Source organism: Pristiophorus japonicus, chromosome 10, assembly GCF_044704955.1.
Source record: "Pristiophorus japonicus isolate sPriJap1 chromosome 10, sPriJap1.hap1, whole genome shotgun sequence".
Lineage (NCBI taxonomy): Eukaryota > Metazoa > Chordata > Chondrichthyes > Pristiophoridae > Pristiophorus > Pristiophorus japonicus.
Genome location: NC_091986.1, coordinates 213,243,358 through 213,264,797, shown reverse-complemented (window position 1 = coordinate 213,264,797; position 21,440 = coordinate 213,243,358). Strand labels below are relative to the sequence as shown.

Sequence of the window (21,440 nt, the reverse complement as noted above, 5' to 3'; positions counted from 1 at the left end):
TGTTCAAAATGCTCTTTTTTGTCATTATTCGTTTTATTCCTGTGGGGTTGCTCACAGTGAGTCTGAGGATTTTCTGTTCTATAACTTTAGGGATGTTCACTTTAGGGGGTAACATCAGGGTCAGTTGTGACTCAGCGGGTAGCACACTCATCTCTGAGTCAGAAGGTCGTGGGCTCAAGACCAATATTCCCGCTAAGCTGCGTGGCCGTGTGGCTCTCTGCAGGTCCCGTGCTGACCGCTTACCAGCTTTTGAATGCGTGAAACGTTGAATGGGCCGCGCAGTCCGTTAAAGGGACCCTGCACCCAAAAATAAAGTAGGGGGAACTTTTCTCAAGTCCCACTCCAGAGACTTGAGCACTGAATCTAGGCAGGCACTGCAGGGCAGTGCTGAGGAAGCGCTGCACTGTCGGAGGTGCTGTCTTTCAGATGTGACATTAAACTGACGTGGACCTAAAAGATCCGGTGGCATTATTCGAAGAAGAGCAGTGGAGTTCGCCCCGGTATCCTGGACAATATTTATCTCCCAACCAGCACATATTGAGTCATTATCTCATTACTGTTTGTGGGAGCTTGCTGTGCACAAAGTGGCTGCCGCGTTTCCTACATTACAATAGTGATGACACTTTAAAAAATAACATAATTGGCTGTAAGGTGCTTTCGGACGTGCTGAGATTTATAAATCGAAGTCTTTTTTTTATTGATCTACAGAAGCTGAATGAATCAAATTGCATTTTTAATAAATGGCATTCTGAGATTTTTTTTCCTGGTGATTTGGAGATTAAATTCCACAATTTTGTTCATTATTATGTGAAAATTGTACACGAGTGTCCTTTATTTGATACATATTCCTTTACCTAATGTATTTACCTTGCGTCCCAGAGATTTGGCTCACTGTGGGTTCCATGTGCCTGTCAGCAGTGAGAGGAGGGGTGGGGGGCAGCACTGGGTAGGGGGTCCCATGGCTGGCAGCACTGGTTTGGGTCTTCTTTAGAAAGGTTCCAGACTATATTGCTACAAGGCTCTGGGTGCAGAATGGGGTTTTATCCGACAAACGCTAACAATGTCCTGACTGACTCGGGTTTCCTCGCGATTCCCCCAGCTTCTAGATGTGATTCTTCAGGAACAACGTCGCGATCACAAATGCCACAGCCGCTGGAAGCTGCAATTTTAGAATCGAAAGGATCTCGATCACCATAGCATTATGGTACAAAAACAAAATACTGCGGATGCTGGAATCTGAAATGAAATCAGAAAATGCTGGAAATCTCAGCAGGTCAGGCAGCATCTGTGGAGAGAAACAGAGTCAACGTTTTGGGTCTGTCGAGATGTATGAACAAGGTAAAATATAGTGTCTGTAAGCACTCTAGTAATGACTCCACGAGGTAAGGTATTGAACTGTTGTGACCTTAGTCCATTTATTGCAGCTCCTGAATGAGGGTACAGTAAGGTGGGCTCTCTTTTATTCTTGGTTACCTGTCGTGTGCAGGTGACCCCTAGGTCTCCACCAGTTGCACCCTCTGGTGGTACAGGCATAGTGTATACAGTGTGAAGATACATAGAAAATAGGTGCAGGAGTAGGCCATTCGGCCCTTCGAACCTGCACCACCATTCAATATGATCATGGCTGATCATCACCTCAGTACCCCTCATACATTCAGTGGTCTTATGTAACTGTACATTGAGTGTACAGGGTATATACATACACAACAAAAAGAGACAAATGGAAATCCTGTCTGAGGGAAGAGTTTGAACTTCTTCAAGGTAGGCATTCCTAGAAGAGAAGTGGCAGTGAGTTAAACATTGTGATGAGCTGATGGATATATATCTCTGCCTCTTATCCTCCCTCTTTGCCTCTCTAACCTCCTCTTTCCCTCACAAACACAGCTGTAAGAAAATCTAAACGTTCTGATTACTAACTCTCAGCAGATGATAATTAGAGCTTTCAATATGCAACTCATTTGTTTCTGTTTGATTAAAAAAAAACAAAGATTGAATAAAGAATAAAACTTGGAAACAAGCCATTTAGCCCAGCCACCCTTGTTGATATTTATCCTCCACTATTCCCCTCTCCTTCATTCACCTATCTAACCCTATGCGTGTCAGCTGTGGCTCAGTGGGCAGCACTCTCGCCTTTGAATCTGAAGGTTGTGGGTTCAAGTCCCAGTCCAGGGACTTGAGCATCAATCCAAGCTGATACTCCAATGCAGTGCTTAGGAAGTGCTGCACTGTCGGAGGTGCCGTCTTTTGGATGAGACATTAAACCAAGTCCCCGTCTGCCCCCTCAGGTGGACGTAAAAGATTCCATGGCACTATTTCAAAGCCGAGCAGGGGAGTTATCCCCAGTGTCCTGGCCAATATTTATCTCTGAATCAACATAACAAAAACAGATTATCTGCTCCTAATCACACTGCTGTTTGTGGGAGCTTGCTGTGCACAAATTGGCTGCCACGTTTCCTACATCACAACAGTGACTACACTCCAAAAATACTTCATTTGCAGTAAAGCACTTTGAGACTTCCGATGGTCGTGAAAGGCGCTATATAAATGTAAGTCTTTTTTATCAAATCATCCCTGAATCTCCTCTATTGTAACAAAGACAGGCCCCAATTTTTTCCAATCTTCCTTTGGATTTGTATTTCCTCCCACCAGGTAGAATCCGAGTGAATCTGTGCTGTACCCTCTATTGCCTCACCATCCTTCTTACTGTGTTGAACCCAAAACTTCACACACTACTTCAATTCTGGTCTTCCCAAGGTTTTATTAAGATTCACCATTATATCAGGTCTTTTATATTCCATACCTTTTGCCATAAAATCATCATCAAGGCAGTCCCTCGAAATGAGGATGACTTGCTTCCACGCCAAAAAAGGATGCGTTTAAGGTGTTTCAATGAAGGACCCGATATTCCAGGTCCTGAACTGCATCATGAAGGGTGAAAGATGCCTGTACATGGATTTTTTAACGTGTGGTGGCCATTGCACACCAGCCACCACACAGGCTTGACAGAGCTAGGTCTTGGTCCAGTGGCAAGGATTAACCAAGGTGACTGGAGACCTGCTCTGCTGCACGGTTCTATATCACATATATCACAGCGTGGGCTGGCCCGTGCTGCCCCTGGGCCCCTGGCCCTGAACTCACGCCTCTCCTGGGCCCCGATCACATCCCTCCACAGTCTCTCGCCGTTCCTGCTGTATCTGCCCACGCTCCAATCACCGACCTGGACTTTGATGACATCACTCTTCGCTGCCGTGGGGAGCAGGCGGCTTGCTAACCTCTGCCGATGCAGGATTTATGTTAACTACTAGGAGCTGCATCAAATAGCTCAATATAAAACCTTCGGATTTTACTTCGCTCTCTCTGCAGAGTACCTAGCTCTTTCTTGTCATCTTATCAATAACTTGGCTGACGTATGAATTCACATGGCATAATTTGTTAGATCACTAACACATTGCTGAGCATTAGATAACAACTGTCCAGTGTCCCATACACTCCATCTAGGTGAAACAGCAATTTGCTTGTACTTTCAATTTAGTATACTGTATTCACTGCTCACAATGCGGTCTCCTCTACATTGGGGAGACCAAACATAAATTGTGTGACCACTTTGCAGAACACTTCTGTTCAGTCCACAAGTGTGACCCCGAGCTTCCAGTTGCCTGTAACTTTAATTCTCCACTCCATTCCCAATATTGCCATAAAACCCAATATTCTATTCGCTGTTTTGATGGCCTTCTCCCTTTGAGGTTTTGCTTTTAATCAATCATAGAATCATAGCAATTTACAGCACGGAAGGAAGCCATTTCAGCCCACCGTGTCCACGACGGCCATCAAAGAGCTATCCAGCCGAATCCCACTTTCCAGCTCTTGGTCCGTAGCCCTGTAGGTTACGGCTCTTCAAGTGCACATCCAAGTACTTTTTAAATGTGGTGAGGGTTTCTGCCTCTACCACCCTTTCAGGCAGTGAGTTCCAGATCCCCACCACCCTCTGGGTGAGGAAATTTCCTCTCAAATCCCCTCTAAACCTCCAATCAATTACTTTAAGTCAGTGGCCCCCTGGTTCCTGACCCTTCTGCTTCTGCTCTTCCAAATCCTTCTGCTCTTCCAAATCACCCACCTTTGTGATGCTCCTGGTCTGACAAGGATACCTCAGATCTCCCCTGCCCCGGTCTTGAGCTTAAATCGGGTTTATGTCTGCAGCCCCATCATCTCCCCTTGACTGTCAACACAGACATCACCAGCACCTTGGTGTCACCAAAAACTGGACCAGGCCTATCAGCATCATGGCTGGAGCAGGGTAGAAGCTGGGCATTAAGGTGTGAGCCTTGGCTCAGTGCTAGCTCTCCTGTCTCCGAGTCATAAAGGTTGTAGGCTTAAGTCCAACTCTAGAGAGTTGAGCACATAATCCAGGCCAACACTTCACCGCAGTACTGAGGGAAGTGCTGTTAAACCGAGGCCCCGTTTGCCCTCTCAGGTGGATGCAAAAGATCTCATTGCGTCATTCGAAGAAGAGCAGGGGAGTTATCCATGGTGTCCTGGCCTCCAACCAAAATCATTGAAACAGATTATCTGGTCATGAATCTCATTGTTGTTTCCCACATTACAACAGTGACTACACTTCAAAAATACTTCAATGGCTGTGAAGCGCTTTGGGACGTCCTGAGGTTGTGAAAGATGCTATATAAATGCAAGTTTTATCTTTATTCTGATATGCATGATGCACTTCTGACCCCTCAAAACCTCTTCACAATCTATAAAGCTCGTCAGGAGTGTGATGGATTACTCACCGGGATGGGTGCAGCCACAACAATCTCAGCACTCCATCTCATTCTTGTCCACCATAGCCGCCTACACTCCCAGCTCACTTGTAGTTGGCCCTCTCCTCAGTACCAGCTCCCACTTTCAGGTCCTGCATTCCCATAATTACCTTTCCACAGTCCTAAACCCTATGTAGTTGCCCTCTATCCCACCGTTGCACTAGTAGCCCCGCCAACTCCAGTAATTACCACTTCCCAGGTGTCCCTTCCAGTGATTGCCCCCCTACCCAACCCTATTCTGCCCTCCCCAGTAATTGCCCCCTACCCAGCCTCATTCTACCCTCCCAGTAATTGTCCCTCTACCCAGCCCCTTTCTGCCCTCCCCAGTCGTTGGCCCCTACCCTGGCCAATATTTAGCCCTCAACCAACATAACAAAAACATTATCGGGTCATTATAGTAGGGAAGGGGTACTGAGGTCAATGATAAGCCATGATCATTTTGAATGATGGTGCAAGCTCGAAGGGCCGAATAGCTTACTCCTGCACCTATTTTCTATGTTTCTATTACCACATTGCTGTTTGTGGGAGCTTGCTGTGCACAAATTGCCTGTCGTGTTTCCCACATTACAACAGTGACTGCACGCCAAAAGTACTTCATTGGCTGTAAAACGCTTTGAGACGTCCGGTGGTCGTGAGAGGCGCTATATAAATGCAAGTCTGTCTTTTCTTTATTTCTACCCAGCCCTATTCTGCTCCCCTCAGTAATTTCCCTTTCCCCTTCCCCTCCAGCCCCAGTCATTACATCCTTGGCTTGGCCCCGCCTCCAGCAGAGACCCCGCCCCCAGCAGCGGCCCCGCCCCCGCCGCCCTCCACGTGCTGGCTGTGTGGCACTGCCTGAGTGCGGCTCCGCTCTGTTGCACTCGGGCTGCAGTCTGTCACTGACGCAGCGGGGGCGGTCGGAGCGGAGCTCGGGGAGAGGCACCGGGCCTGCGGACAGGTAGCGGGGAGGAGGGGGGACACAGAGGCCCCAGACCCGCTCATACAAGCGGGATACCCTCACACTCCCGGCTCACCCATCAGGTGAGGCACCCTCCTCCACGGCTCACCCATCAGGTGAGGCGCCCTCCTCCACGGCTCACCCATCAGGCGAGCCCCCCCTCCTCCACAGTTCACCCATCAGGCGAGCCCACACCCCCGGCTCACCCATCAGGCAAGCCCACACTCACCCATCAGGCGAGCCCTCCCTTCTCCACGGCTCACCCATCAGGCGAGCCCACACCCCCGGCTCACCCATCAGGTGAACCCCCCCCTTCGCCACAGCTCACCCATCAGGCGAGTCCTCCCTCCTCCACAGCTCGCCCAACAGGCGAACCCATACCCACCCAGTCGGTGAGCCCCCCTCCACAGCTCACCCATCAGGCGAGCCCACACCCCAGGTTCACCCATCAGGCGAGTCCTCCTCTTCCACAGCCCACCCATCAGGCCTGCCCCCCCACCCCCCCCCCGCCACTTGTGCCCCGCGGCGGGCGATGGAGGATACCCTGGTGTCGCTGGGCGTGCTGGCCGGCACGGTGACGGTGTGCCAGGTCCTGCGGCGGACGGCCAAGGAGCTGCTGCACCCCCGGGGGCGCAGGAGAAGGGTCTCCCTGGAGGTGGCGACGGAGCTCTTCTCCACCCTGCAGCTCTGCGTCTGCACCCACGAGCTGCAGCTGCTGATCCGCTCGGGGCTGCTGCCCGGCCGCTACGCGGGGCTGGCCTTCACCTACCTCATCACCCTGGTCCACCTGGCCACCTTCGGCAGCGCCACCTGCAACCCCATCAACTGTCTGGAGCAGTACCTGCGCGGGCAGAGCAGCGGGCGGGCGGTGGCCTCCAAGGTGCTGGCGCAGTTCGGGGCCGCCTCGGTGGCCCGGCGGCTGTGCGAGATGGTCTGGTACCTGGACATGTCAGACCTGCACTGGCACCACCACCAGCTGGGCTACCACAGCACCTCGTCCCTCAACGCGAACACCCGCAATGGGCTGGTGGCGGAGTTTCTCTGCGGCTTTGCCCTGAGGGTCGCCAGCTTCAGGTTTCAGCACCTGCAGCCGTGGCGCAAGATGCACGCGGTGGCTGCTCTGATCACCTTCCTCGTGTTTGCAGGTGGGTACCGCGCGGCGCTCCCACCGCTTGCGTCTGGGGGCACAGGGCACCGACTGTCTTTCCGTCACCGTTAACAGTCGATTTATTTTCTCGGGACGTGGGCATAGCTGGCACACCCATCGGGCGAGTTGGCCTGAGAAGACGGAGCTGGACCCTTGTTCTTGAACCATCGGTAGCGCTTTGAGACTACGGAGTGGCTCGCTAGGCCGCTTCAGAAATGCAAAGTTGATCGTGTTAAAGAACTTGTATTTTGTATTTTTTTTTGTTCACGGGATGTGGGCATCGCTGGCAAGGCCGGCATTTATTGTCCATCCCTAATTGCCCCTTGAGAAGGTGGTGGTGAGCCGCCGCCTTGAACCGCTGCAGTCCGTGTGGTGAAGGTGCTCCCACACAGTGCTGTTAGGGAGGGAGTTCCAGGATTGTGACCCAGCGACGATGAAGGAACGGCCGATATGTTTCCAAGTCAGGATGGTGTGTGACTTGGAGGGGAACTTCCAGGTGGTAGAGATCGTGGGTTTGGGAGGTGCTGCCGAAGAAGCCTTGGCGAGTTGCTGCAGTGCATCTTGTAGATGGTACACACTGCAGCCACGGTGCGCCGGTGGTGGAGGGAGTGAATATTGAAGGTGGTGGATGGGGTGTCGATCAAGTGGGCTGCTTTGTCCTGGATGGTGTCGAACTTATTGAGTGTTGTTGGAGCTGCGCTCATCCAGGCAAGTGGAGAGTATTCCATCGCACTCCTGACTGGTGCCTTGACTGATGGAAAGGCTTTGGGGAGTCAGGAGGTGAGACACTCGCAGCAGAATACCAAGCCTCTGACCTGCTCTTGTTGTCACTATTTATGTGGCTGGTCCAGTTAAGTTTCTGGTCAATGCTGACCCCCAGGATGTTGATGGTGGGGATTCGGCGATGGTAATACTGGTGAATGTCAAGGGGAGGTGGTTCGATTCTCGCTGGTTGGAGATGGTCATTGCCTGACACTTGTGTGGTGTGAATGTTACTGGCCACCTATCAGCCCCAGCCTGAATGTTGTCCAGGTCTTGCTGCATGCGGGCACGGACTTCTCCATTATCTGAGGAGTTGTGAATGGAACTGAACACTGTGCAGTCATCAAACATCTGACCCTATGATGGAGGGAAGGTCATTGATGAAGCAGCTGAAGATGGTTGGGCCTAGGACACTGCCCTGAGGAACTCTTGCAGCGATGTCCTGGGGCTGTGATGATTGGCCTCCATCAACCGCAACCATCTAGGTATGTGCTAGGTATGACACCAGCTAGTGGATTCCTGCCTGATTCCTGTTGACTTCAATTTTACTAGGGCTCCTTGATGCCACACTCGGTCAAATGCTGCCTTGATGTCAAGGGCAGTCACTCTCACCTCACCTCTGGAATTCAGCTCTTTTGGCCACGTTTGGATCAAGGCTGTAATGCGGTCTGGAGCCGAGTGATCCTGGCGAAACCCAACCTGAGCATCGGCGAGAAGGTTGTTGGTGAGTAAGTGCCGCTTGACAGCACTATTGACGATGCCTTCCATCACTTTGCTGATGGTTGAGAGTATAACACCTTCCTTGTCTATGTGGCCTGGCTGTTCACCGGATAAAGAAATCGGGAGAAGTGCTGAGTTAACTGATCCTCATTCAGAGTGCCCCAGCATCATTGGGCTATGTGAGGGAAACCCAGCCAGCTTTCCCAGTCCTAGACAGCCACCCCTATTGGAAGAGTATGCGAGCGGGTGTCGGGCGAGGCTGCAGTAGTCGAATAGCCCACTGACACATTCTAGTCTGAAACAAAGAATTTCCACTTGTGTGAGGTGTTCGAGCGCTGGGAGGTGTTTACGCCCTCAGGAAGAGGGGGGAAACATCGGAACAGGAGTAGACCATTCAGCCCTTCGAGACTGTTCTGCATTTCAGATCGATCTGTATTTTAACTCCATGTACCCGTATTGGTTCCGTAACCCTGAATACCCTTGCCTAACAAAATTTAAATTGGAAAATTGGTATTTGTAAAAAGAAAATGAATTCCTTGTGAAACTGAAAAAAAAATTACTGGTAAAAATTAATTTTCATGTTTAAAAAAAATATATATATACTTTGGTACGGTTTCAATTGTAAATTGTGCAGCAAGGGGGAAACATGTTGGTTAACAGTTTTAAGTTATTGCGTAAGGTTGAAGATAAACTAGCTGAAGGGTTAAAGTCTGTTTTTGAAGGATGTTAGGCTGCTGCGCTCATTCCTGTGGATTTTTCATTTCCCCTCCCCCCGCCCATCATTCTTGTAAGGGAGGAAGACTTGCATTTCTATAGCGCCTTTCACACCCTCAGGACGTCCCAAAGCGCTTTGCAGCCCAATGAAGTACTTTTTGAAGTCTAGTCACTGTTGCAATGTAGGAAAAATTATTTGTGCACAGCAAGCTCCCACAAACAGAAATGTGATCATGACCAGACAATCTGTTTTAGTGATGTTGATTGAGGTATAAATATTGGCCAGGACACCGGGGATAACTCCCTTTGCTCTTCTTCAAAATAGTGGTTGTGGGATCTTTTACATCCACCTGAGAGAGCAGACGGGGCCTCGGTTTAATATCTCATCCGAACAGCGCGCTGCACATTTCAAGCTGGTTCAGTGCAGACCTGAAAGCATTCATTATAAACCCCTGGAGCATTTGTATGCGTGAAGTGTAGGGAAGCTGGACCCAAGCCCCGCAGGAAGTCCTGGAGCAGCCCGTGTGTCCGCTGTTGTGTTCACTAGACGACAAAGTGCGTGAGTTATGGTCACCACATTACAGGAGATTGCACTGGAGAAGGTACAGAGCATGATGGCGGGACTGGAGAATTTTAGCTATGAGGAAAGATTGGAAACATAGAAAATAGGTGCAGGAGCAGGCCACTTGGCCCTTCGAGCCTGCACCACCATTCAATATGATCATGGCTGACCATTCCCTCAGTAGCCCTGGGATTGTTTTTCTTTGGAGCAGAGGAGACTGACAGAAGACTTGATTGAGGTGTATAAAATTATGAGGGATCTCGATTCCCCAAAGTCTTTCCACCATCTACAAGGCACAAGTCAGGAGTGTGAGGGGACACTCTCCACTTGCCTGGATGAGTGCAGCTCCTACAACACTCAATAAGTTCGACACCATCCAGGACAAAGCAGCCCGCTTGATTGGCACCCCATCCACCATCTTAAACATTCACTCCCTCCACCACCGGCGCACCGTGGCTGCAGTGTGTACCATCTACAAGATGCACTGCAGCAACTCACCAAGGCTTCTTCGACAGCACCTCCCAAACCCGCGACCTCTACTACCTAGAAGGACAAGGGCAGCAGGCACATGGGAACACCATCACCTCTACGTTCCCCTCCAAATCACACACCATCCTGATTTGGAAATGTATCGGCCGTTCCTTCATCGTCCCTGGGTCACAATCCTGGAATTCCCTCCCTAACAGCACTGTGGGAGCACCTTCACCACACGGACTGCAGCGGTTCAAGAAGGCGGCTCACCACCACCTTCTCAAGGGGCAATTAGGGATGGGCAATAAATGCCGGCCTTGCCAGCGATGCCCACATCCCGTGAACGAATTAAAAAAGAGGGTGGATAGGAAGGACCTATTTCCCCTAGCAGAGGGGTCATTAACCAGGGGACATCGATTTAAAGTCGTTGGCAGGCAGTTTAGAGGGGAGTGCTTATTTTTAGCCACGCTTTCTTTTAGCTGCCTGTCTTAACATAAGAACATAAGAATTAGGAACAGGAGTAGGCCATCTAGCCCCTCGAGCCTGCTCTGCCATTCAACAAGATCATGGCTGATCTGGCCGTGGACTCAGCTCCACTTACTCGCCCGCTCCCCGTAACCCTTAATTCCCATACTGGTTAAAAATCTATCTATCTGTGATTTGAATACATTCAATGAGCTAGCCTCAACTGCTTCCTTGGGCAGAGAATTCCACAGATTCACAACCCTCTGGGAGAAGAAATTCCTTCTCAACTCGGTTTTAAATTGGCTCCCCCGTATTTTGAGGCTGTGCCCCCTAGTTCTAGTCTCCCCGACCAGTGGAAACAACCTCTCTGCCTCTATCTTGTCTATCCCTTTCATTATTTTAAATGTTTCTATAAGATCACCTCTCATCCTTCTGAACTCCCAACGAGTAAAGACCCAGTCTACTCAATCTATCATCATAAGGTAACCCCCTCATCTCCGGAATCAGCCGAGTGAATCGTCTCTGTACCCCCTCCAAAGCCAGTATATCGTTCCTTAAGTAAGGCGACCAAAACTGCACGCAGTACTCCAGGTCGGCCTCACCAATACCCTGTACAGTTGCAACAGGACCTCCCTTTGCAGTTAATGTATGGTTAACAAAAATCCCAGCATTGTGTGTTCACAAAGGACAATCAATGACAAAAATATGACAAAAATACGCCGTGTTGTGTTGCTCTGCAGCAGGGATTCATCCTGGGATCTGTGAGAGCAGATTCATGCTGCATTACATCGGAGGGTGAGTCCAGGCTTTCTGTCTTTATTTTTCCCTCCCAATCTTGTATGAAGGAGTTCTTCATGAGTGAGCGTGCAAGGTAAGCAGCGGCTGAATATAATGGTGGGGTGGGGGGGGGGGGATTATAGCCTGTTCGCCCCCAATTAGCACTGTGCTGTGAAGGGATGGGGGGGAGGGGGAGATTAGAGCCTGTTCGCCCCCAATTATCACTGTGTGCTGTGAAGGGATGGGGGGGAGGGGGAGATTATAGCCTGTTCGCCCCCAATTATCACTGTGTGCTGTGAAGGGATGGGGTGGGGGGAGATTATAGCCTGTTCGCCCCCAATTATCACTGTGTGCTGTGAAGGGATGGGGTGGGGGGGATCATAGCCTGTTCGCCCCCAATTATCACTGTGTGCTGTGAAGGGATGGGGTGGGGGGAGATTATAGCCTGTTTGCCCCCAATTAGCACTGTGTGCTGTGAAGGGATGAGGTGGGGGGGATTATAGCCTGTTCGCCCCCAATTAGCACTGTGTGCTGTGAAGGGATGGGGTGGGGGGAGATTATAGCCTGTTTGCCCCCAATTAGCACTGTGTGCTGTGAAGGAATGGGGCGAGGGGGACTTGGAACAAATGTCTCTTCCTATCCGAGCGACACTGAAGTAAATTTTAAAGGCTCCAGCACCTTCTCATCTCGGCCGAGACCAGGCGTCCAAAAACCCTGGATACGCTGACGTTCCTGTCCCGGAATCAGAAGGCTGTGGATTCTGACCCCCAAATGTGCAGAGGAGTGTTATAACATGAAAAAAAAATTGACACCGAGCCGTACAAAGTCCGAAAATGTAGCCCAAGTTTGAGCCTGATGGCCTTTCCCTCCTAATAGTTCTTGTGATGCTTTTGGATAACATGTATTGATTTCCATCTTTGTGTTGTACAGCTGGAGACCTGACTGGGGCTGTGTTTAACCCCGCGCTGGCTTATTCCATCACCTTCAACTGCGAAGGAAACACCTTTCTCCAGTACAGCTTTGTTTATTGGCTGGGACCCTTACTGGGTAAGGAGACATGGGAGCGTGCGGGGGTGGGAAAAGGTGCGTAGTTTCGGGCAGGACCCTCTGGTGTTTGATTTGGCTGTCTGGTAACTTCAGATATGCAAGAAGGAAACATGAAACCAGTCCTTGTATTTTTTACTTTTTCTGTGTCTTAGGTTATGGTTACTGAGATTATTGAGCTTATCAATGAGTGTTCATCATCTGTAAAGATGTATCCCTATTCAATAAGAACATAAGATAAGAACATAAGAAATAGGAGCAGGAGTAGGCCATAAGGCCCCTTGAGCCTGCTCCGCCATTCAATAAGATCATGGCTGATCTGATCATGGACTCAGCTCCACTTCCCTGCCCGCTCCCCATAACCCCTTATTCCCTTATCGGTTAAGAAACTGTCTATCTCTGTCTTAAATTTATTCAATGACTCAGCTTCCACAGCTCTCTGAGGCAGCAAATTCCACAGATTTACAACCCTCTGAGAGAAGAAATTCTTCCTCATCTCTGTTTTAAAACGGCCATATCTAACTCCCTCTTGAATATATCTAACGAACTGGTATCAACAACTCTCTGCAGTAGAGAATTCCACAGGTTAACAACTCTCTGAGTGAAGAAGTTTCTCCTCATCTCAGTTCTAAATGGCTTACCTCTTATTCTTAGACTGTGGCCCCTGGTTCTGGACTTCCCCAACTGCGGGAACATTCTTCCTGCCTCTAACCTGTCCAGTCCCGTCAGAATTTTATATGTTTCTATGAGATCCCCTCTCAATTTTCTAAACTCCAGTGAATACAGGCCCAGTCGATCCAGTTTCTCCTCATATGTCAGTCCTGCCATCCCTGGAATCAGTCTGGTGAACCTTTGCTGCACTCCCTCAATAGCAAGAACATCCTTCCTCAGATTAGGAGACCAAAACTGAACACAATATTCCAGGTGAGGCCTCACCAAGGCCCTGTACAGCTGCAGTAAAACCTCCCTGCTCCTATACTCAAATCCCCTCGCTATGAAGGCCAACATGCCATTTGCCTTCTTTACCGCCTGCTGTACCTGCATGCCAACCTTCAATGATTGATGTACCATGACACCCAGGTCTCATTGCACCTTCCCTTTTCCTAATCTGCTGCCATTCAGATAATATTCTGCCTTCATGTTTTTGCCACCAAAGTGGATAACCTCACATTTATCCACATTATACTGCATCTGCCATGGATTTGCCCATTCACCTAACCTGTCCAAGTCACCCTGCAGCCTCTTAGCATCCTCCTCACAGCTCACACCGCCACCCAGCTTAGTGTCATTTGCAAACTTGGAGATATTACTCTCAATTCCTTCATCTAAATCATTAATGTATATTGTAAAGAGCTGGGGTCCCAACACTGAGCCCTGCGGCACTCCACTAGTCATTGCCTGCCATTCTGAAAAGGACCCGTTTATCTCGACTCTCTGCTTCCTGTCTGCCAACCAGTTCTCTATCCACGTCAGTATATTACCCCCAATACCATGTGCTTTAATTTTGCACAACAATGTGGGACCTTGTCAAAAGCCTTTTGAAAGTCAAAATGCACCACATCAACTGGTTCTCCCTTATCCACTCTACTAGTTACATCTTCAAAAAATTCTAGAAGATTTGTCAAGCATGATTTCCCTTTCATAAATCTATGCTAACTTGGACCGATCCTGTCACTGCTTTCCAAATGGGCTGATATTTCATCTTTAATAATTGATTCCAACATTTTCCCCACTACTAATGTCAGGTTAACCGGTCTATAATTTCCCATTTTCTTTCCCTCCTTTTTTAAAGAGTGGTGTTACATTAGCTACCCTCCAGTCCATAGGAACTGATCCAGAGTCAATAGACTGTTGGAAAATGATCACCAATGCATCCACTATTTCTAGGGCCACTTCCTTAAGTACTCTGGGATGCAGACTATCAGGCCCTGAGGAATTATCAGTCTTCAATCCCATCAATTTCCCTAACACAATTTCCTGACAAATAAGGATTTCTTTCAGTTCCTCCTTCTCACTAGACCCTCGGTCTCCTAGTATTTCTGGAAGGTTATGAAGACAGAACCAAAGCATTTGTTCAATTGGTCTGCCATTTCTTTGTTCTGCATTATAAATTCAACTGATTCTGACTGCAAGGGACCTACATTTGTCTTCATTAATCTTTTTCTCTTCACATATATATAGAAGCTTTTGCAGTCAGTTTTTATGTTCCCTGCAAGCTTGCTCTCATACTCTATTTTCCTCCTCCTAATTAAACCCTTTGTCCTTCTCTGCTGAATTCTAAATTTCTCCCAGTCCTCAGGTCTGTTGCTTTTTCTGGCCAATTTATATGCCTCTTCCTTGGATTTAACACTATCCTTAATTTCCCTTGTTAGTCACGGTTGAGCCACCTTCCCCGCTTTATTTTTACTCCAGACAGGGATGTACAATTGTTGAAGTTCATCCATGTGATCTTTAAATGTTTGCCATTGCCTATCCACCGTCAACCCTTTAAGTATCACTCGCCAGTCTATTCTAGCCAATTCACGCCTCATACCATCGAAGTTACCTTTCCTTAATTCAGGATCCAAGTCTCTGAATTAACTGTGTCACTCTCCATCTTAATAAAGAATTCTACCATATTATGGTCACTCTTCCCCAAGGGGCCTCGCACAACAAGATTGTTAATTAGTCCCGTCTCCTTACACATCACCCAGTCTAGGATGGCCAGCCCTCTAGTTGGTTCCTCGACATATTGGTCTAGAAAACCATCCCTAATACACTCCAGGAAATCCTCCTCCTTCGTATTGCTACCAGTTTGGTTAGCCCAATCTATATGTAGCTTAAAGTCGCCCATGATAACTGCTGTACCTTTATTGCATGCATCCCTAAGTTCTTGTTGATACGGAATGAAGTAGGAATCTCAATTTGTGAAGGGAAGCTAAACATTGCCTTGCAGGGACGAAGGGGAGGGGGGGCTGGGGGAAGGCACTCATGCCTTGTTGATAAAAGCCACACAACTTGCATTTAACATAGAAGAATAAAACTGTCCCAAGGCGCTTTATTAAAAATTAATTTGTGGGATGTGGGCGTCGCTGGCCAGGCTAGAATTTGTTGCCCAACCCCCTCATTGGCACAAGAATGGTGGTGGTGACACGCCTTCTTGAACCGCTGTTATTATACACGTTCTAAATCCAGCTCGGGCTTGGCTAGCTTCCAGAAGGAAATGTGTGATTACAACCGACATTGGCTCCCGATCTGGCAACGTCTCAATTTTAAAATTCTCATTCTTGTTTTCGAATCCCTCCACGGCCTCGCCCCCTCACTATCTCTGTAACCTCCTCCCGCCCCCGAGATCTCTGCGCTCCTCCAACTCTGGCCTCTTGAGCATCTCCGATTTTAATCGCTCAACCATTGGCGGCCGTGCCTTCAGCTGCCGAGGCCTTAAGCCCTGGAATTCCCTCCATAAATCTCCCTTCTCCTTAAAGATGCTCTTTGTCCAAGCTTTTGGTCATCTGTCCTGATATCTCCTTATGTGGCTCGCTGCCAAACTTTATTTGATAATGCTCCTGTGATGCGCCGTGGGACATTGTACTATGTTAAATGCAAGTTATTTTAGCGACAGATTGTTGTATTTTTTACTTGGTAAGACTGCTTCATGATCGGTTGTGGGTGGGGGTTGAATAAGTTGCATGTTGCAGGACTAAACTGTACAGATCCGAAGGCTGTTGAATTAGCTGATGCCATATATATAGAGTGGATATGAAGGACCTATTTCCCTTAGCAGAGAAGTCAATAGCCAGGGGGCATAAATTTAAAGTAATTGGTCGAAGGTTTAGACGGGATTTGAGGAGAACTTTTTTCACCCATAGGGTGGTGGGGGTCTGGAACTCACTGCCTGAAAGGGTGGTAGAGGCAGAAACCCTCATCACATTTTTAAAAAGTACTTGGATGTGCACTTGAAGTTCCGTAACCTGCAGGGCCAAGGACCGAGCACCGGAAAGTGGGATTAGGCTGGATAGCTCTTGGTCGGCCGGCACGGACACGATGGGCCGAAATGGCCTCCTTCCGTGCTGTAAATTTTTATGAATTGTGGAAGGGGAGATGGGAGAAATCAGACACAATTTCCCCCCCCCCCCCCCCACATGATCGTCATCCAGTTACCCCTGTTGACATGTGACCATTCATGTAGGGGTCATCAGATGGGGAACATGGGTCGCATTCTGTGGCTAAGGAGCCTGCAAACATTCGCAGTCTGTTTGCGCATGGAGTACGGCCATTTTATGGGAACATTTATTGCCACAGGAACTGTGTACCCCACCCAGCCGCCATCTTCAGAAAAGTGGGCAGCAAACCTCTGTAAAGGCATCGCTCCCGGTTCAGGAAGTTCTCAGATGGCTACAGTTCCTGTTGCAATAAATTTTCCCATAGCTGCCATGTTGCCGGGTAAGTTTGCACTGCAGCACGAGGGCTGAGGTCGGTTGTGGTTCCCTAACTGCTGGTCCGGGGTTGAGATTATTAGATGGGTCATTATCTGACTCAGTACAGACCAGGATCTGGTTCGGTATTCCCCGGCCAAGTGGTACCGGTAGAGTTATGACACTGGCATCTATCCAACCAAGTGGGAGATTGGCCACGTACCCCATCCCTGCCTGTTCTCAATCGTCAGTGAAGTGATAGAATGGGTCACCGATAGTACCATCGCACACCACCAACTCGCCAATCACCGTCGCAAAGCGGGGCGGGGTGGGAGCAGGGCGAGGGTGGGAGCGGGGCCTGGTTAGAGCGGGACCCGGTTAGAGCGGGGCCCGGTTAGAGCAGGGCCCGTTAGAGCGGGGCCCGGTTAGAGCGGGGCCCGGTTAGAGCGGGGCCCGGTTAGAGCAGGGCCCGGTTAGCGGAGCAGGCACCAAGGAGCCCGAGCAAAATCTGACGCAAATGATTTTCCTGAACCCACAACTTTCTGACGCGGGGGCGAGAGATGCTACCCACTGAGCCAGGGCTGACACCGCAGTATTGCACCACCCAGCCAGCCACCTTGAACAGTCTGGAGACTAAAACCTTCGGTTGTGTGCTGCTGCCTCATTCGCTCCTCTTGTGTCTCCCCCATTCCTCCAGGTACAGTGACAGCTGTGCTGATGTTTGACAATAGATCGGTACCTAGCGATGCGGAGACGGAATATCAGGAGGAGAGCGAGAAGAGAGACTGAAGGGGCAGCCCGACTGCAGTGGAGTTGTGTGAATGAACTGCGGACCACCTTGTCGTCTGGAGATGTTCGAAGGGAGGGGGAGGCTGTTAACGTTATGAGAATTAATCTTTTTCTTCCAATTTTCAACTGGGACTTTGAGTCATGAGGGTCTGTAACAAACAATATTAATCAATTGAGATTTGTGTCTCATTTTTAAAGAGGGAGCATCTCTTTCAGGACTCCATTTTAAAAAACAAAAGCAATAGTTTGAAGGGAAGCTCAGGATAAATTGGTTTTGTTCTGTTGATTTTTAAAGTCCGTGTGTTGATGGTATCGGGGGGCACTGCCTTGGGGAAGGATTGTCTGACAGGGCAAGAGAGGGTGGACTGAACATGAATCACACCAGCAGTTACAACGTTGTTGCAAGTGAAGAATATATCTTGTTTTTTTTTAAAAAGTGAATTTGATTCATTTCATTTTAGGGCTGGAGACACTAAATGCTCAGCCAGCCCAAGAAATAGACTTACCGATTTAATAAAATGCTCTGGGTGTAGAACAGGTAACAGAGTAAGCGCTTGCCATTGGATTTAGGTAGACCAACCCCAGTAACATCGGTGTTATGGGGTGGGCAGACATGTTGTTAGGGTCGCCTTGGCTGATGTCTAGCCCAGCATTGACGCACTCCATTGTTCCAATCAGTCAAATTGATCCAGTCAGTCAAAACGGGGGCAGCAGTAACACTGGGCAGTCGGTTCGGACATTTTAGCAGCAGGGTACAGTGGCGCGAGATGGTTCTGTGCCTTCTGCTGCCAGTCCCGTCTCACGGAGGGACAAACACGGGGAGTTGGCACTGAACTACTCTCGCGGCTAACTTTAGTGCTGCGCTGGTACAGGGCTAGGGGTAAGTCAGTCCGCGCACCCTGTGTGTCTGCCCTCTCCGTCTGATGGGGTTCAAAATACCTCATTTTAAATAAGAAGGAATAAGTATTTTTTTAAATAAACTCATGGTGCAACGGGCATAATGCTGACAAAACTTACTGGGAGGACGACCTTTATCCTTCAGTGCACCCATGAGGCTTGTGAGCCCGGATGGCCCGAATAACTTTGATCGCTGAGGGTTTTCTTCTTTCACTGAATCTAATGAACACTGGGACATGGCAATCAAAACTCTCAAAATGAACACCAGCATCTTAAAGATTCAGACCCTCTCCTGTGTCATAACGTTTTAAAAAAAAAACTTTGAATATTTTTTGTTCATTTATTCAGTCATCCTCTGATATGTGCAAAGGAGATTCGCGTTCTCAACAAAGGAGGGGGCTGCATTTAATACCAGAAGAAATAGGAGCAGGTGTGGGCCATTCGGCCCCTCGAGCCTGCTCCGCCATTCAATAAGATCATGGCTGATCTGATCCTCAACTTCACTTCCCTGCCCGCTCCCCATAACCCTTTACTCCCTTATTGTTCAACAATCAGTCAAACCACCTTAAATATAGTCAATGTCCCAGCTTCCACAGCTCTCTGGGGCAGAGAGTTCCAAAGATTCACGACCCTCTGAGAGAAGAAATTCCTCCTCATCTCAGTTTTAAATGGGCGACCCCCTTATTCTGAGACTATGCCCCCGAGTTCTAGATTCCCCCACGAGGAGAAACTTCCTCTCAGCATTTGTTTAATTCTATTCAGGAACGTGAAGAGTCAGACTCATCCGATGGTGCAACAGGTGAATATGCTTTGTGGTTGGCTGGTCGGTGCTGAGTCAGTAGATGTTGGTTGGACTGCTGCGTTTCTGAGCTACGGAGAGACAGGACAAAGTCCCGATGGCCATCCAGTGATTCCCTTGCTGAAAGCGTGCACGTGCAGAGAGCGTGAGAGGACAGGGCTGGGCTGGGCTGGTCAGTTGCCCACGCACACAGAATGGCCGCTTGGCCAGAAGGCCAAGTACCAGCAGGCTTTGATGCCCACGGAACTATAGACCAGCCTGAGTCAGCACCTTGTGAGGGTGTGGGGGTGGAGAAAGTATTTCTCGGGTAGCAATATGAAAATCTGTTTCACAAGCCGTCCGGTGCATGAATTCTGGGTAAATGAAGAACTTCATTAATCCGTCTATTTGGGAAAGGCAGCGTTGGCAGGGATGGGGTGACTCTGGGTGTGAGGGATTGCGCTGGAAGGCGTTAATTTGGTTCGGATAAGATCGTCTGCTTACTAGTTCCTGATTTACTTTCGATATTTCCATAGCACATTCCGATTAAAGGAACATTCTTTGATATTGTGGAGAAATGTTGATGTATAAATAAATAAAGGTTTTAAAATTGATTAAGTTTAATCCCGCCTACGTTGCCCATTGTATCCACTTACTGGCCAGTTCCTGGCCAATGTTGGGTTGAATGACCATTATGACCAAAGTGATTTGAGTTGATGGACAGCTGCTGTCTTGTGGACAATGGAGTTTATTCACTAAGCCAAGTGTGCCCACACTTTGCGCCAATGTTCCTGGTTGAGAATAGCCCAACCAACATTTTAGAAACTTTTTTTTTAAGGTCCAGGAAAAGGCAATCAGTGCTGGAGAAGGGAACCGTCTCCATTTTGGACACCCAAACCGCCCGGCGGAATAAGGCGGGTTTGGGTTGGATGCCTGTTTTGCAGTCGATGGGAGAGTAACATTGAGCGGGAGTGCAAAACAGGAGCCTGACCAAAACCCCTCCACCTCCTCTGTTTCTCTCTCCTCCCTCCCCCCTCCCTCCCCCCCGGCCCGGAGAAGGCTGGGTTAAAATCAGGACTGGTCGGCATCAAGCGCACCCAGGTCAGATACAGGATGGTTCAGTACAGAATGAATCTTCCTCTGCGAAATCTTACTTGGCTTCAATCCTAGAAGGGCAATGGCTGCAGAACGAGTGTGATGTAGTTGCACATCGTCATTTTGGTGCAAACTAGGACCTTCTAGAGTTGAGAATGCCCATTAAAAACCAGGGGAAAGGTAGGGGCGATGGCACCAGAGAAATGAATTCTAGATGTCGGAAGGTCAATGCAAATAAATCTCTGATCCTATATAAGCTTTTAGAACTGGCACTCAGCTACTGAGAACTACTTAACTCAGAATATGTGACATTAAATACCAATTTAATCGCTGCTTATGAACTGAAACTTATCCTCCAGCATTCATTGTAATGGAAATTGGTGCTGTTGGGCAAACAATGACTGTAAATGTGCTGATGGATGGTAGGATTCCACTACCCCTCGTGTCACTTCCAAAGATGGACAATATGAACCGTGACAGGCACTTTTCATAACGGGCTGAATTATTAACCACAACTTGTATTTATATAGCGCCTTTAATGTAGTGAAACGTCCCAAGATGCTTCACAGGAGTATTATGAGATTAAAACATTTTGACACCGAGTCGCATAAGTAGAAATTAGCGCAGGTGACCAAAAGCTTGGCCAAAGAGTGAGGTTTTAAGGAGAGTCTTGAAGGAGGAAAGAGAGGTTTAGGCAGGGAGTTCCAGAGCCTGGGGTTTAGGCAGCTGAAGGCAGGGCCACCAATGGTTGAGCAATTATAATCAGGGATGCTCAAGAGGGCAGAATTAGAGGAGCACAGACATCTTGGGGGGGGGGGGGGGGGGGGGGAGGGGTTGTGGAGCTGGAGATTACAGAGATAGGGAGGAGCGAGGCCATGGAGGGATTGGAAACAAGAATGAGAATTTAGAAATTTTAAATTGGTGAATGGAATTATTTACAGACACAAGCAGCAGAAGCAAGATATTGATCAATTCAATACAGTACTAGTCTCGAGTCTAGAAAATTGAGGGCTGATCTGATTGAGGTGTTTAAAATGTTTTAAGGATTTGATAGGACGGATACAGAGAAACTAT

The 21,440-nt window shown here is 48.7% G+C and overlaps 1 protein-coding gene across 1 annotated transcript; it reads left to right on the top strand.

Moving 5' to 3' along the window:
- The first annotated feature begins 5,630 nt into the window (after positions 1-5,630).
- aqp11 (aquaporin 11) lies at positions 5,631-19,895 on the top strand. The gene is made up of 3 exons (XM_070892551.1): positions 5,631-6,896; positions 12,300-12,416; positions 17,505-19,895. The coding sequence occupies exons 1-3, from the start codon at positions 6,284-6,286 to the stop codon at positions 17,594-17,596; spliced, it is 822 nt and encodes a 273-aa protein (XP_070748652.1). The 5' UTR covers positions 5,631-6,283; the 3' UTR covers positions 17,597-19,895.
- Positions 19,896-21,440: the final 1,545 nt, after the last annotated feature.

Excerpts from the sequence above, each read along its gene's own strand:
- aqp11 (XM_070892551.1), top strand. The coding sequence starts at position 6,284 with ATGGAGGATACCCTGGTGTCGCTGGGCGTGCTGGCCGGCACGGTGACG. Across the intron at positions 6,897-12,299 it reads CACCTTCCTCGTGTTTGCAG|CTGGAGACCTGACTGGGGCT; the intron begins GTGGGTACCGCG and ends TGTGTTGTACAG. Across the intron at positions 12,417-17,504 it reads TTGGCTGGGACCCTTACTGG|GTACAGTGACAGCTGTGCTG; the intron begins GTAAGGAGACAT and ends CCATTCCTCCAG.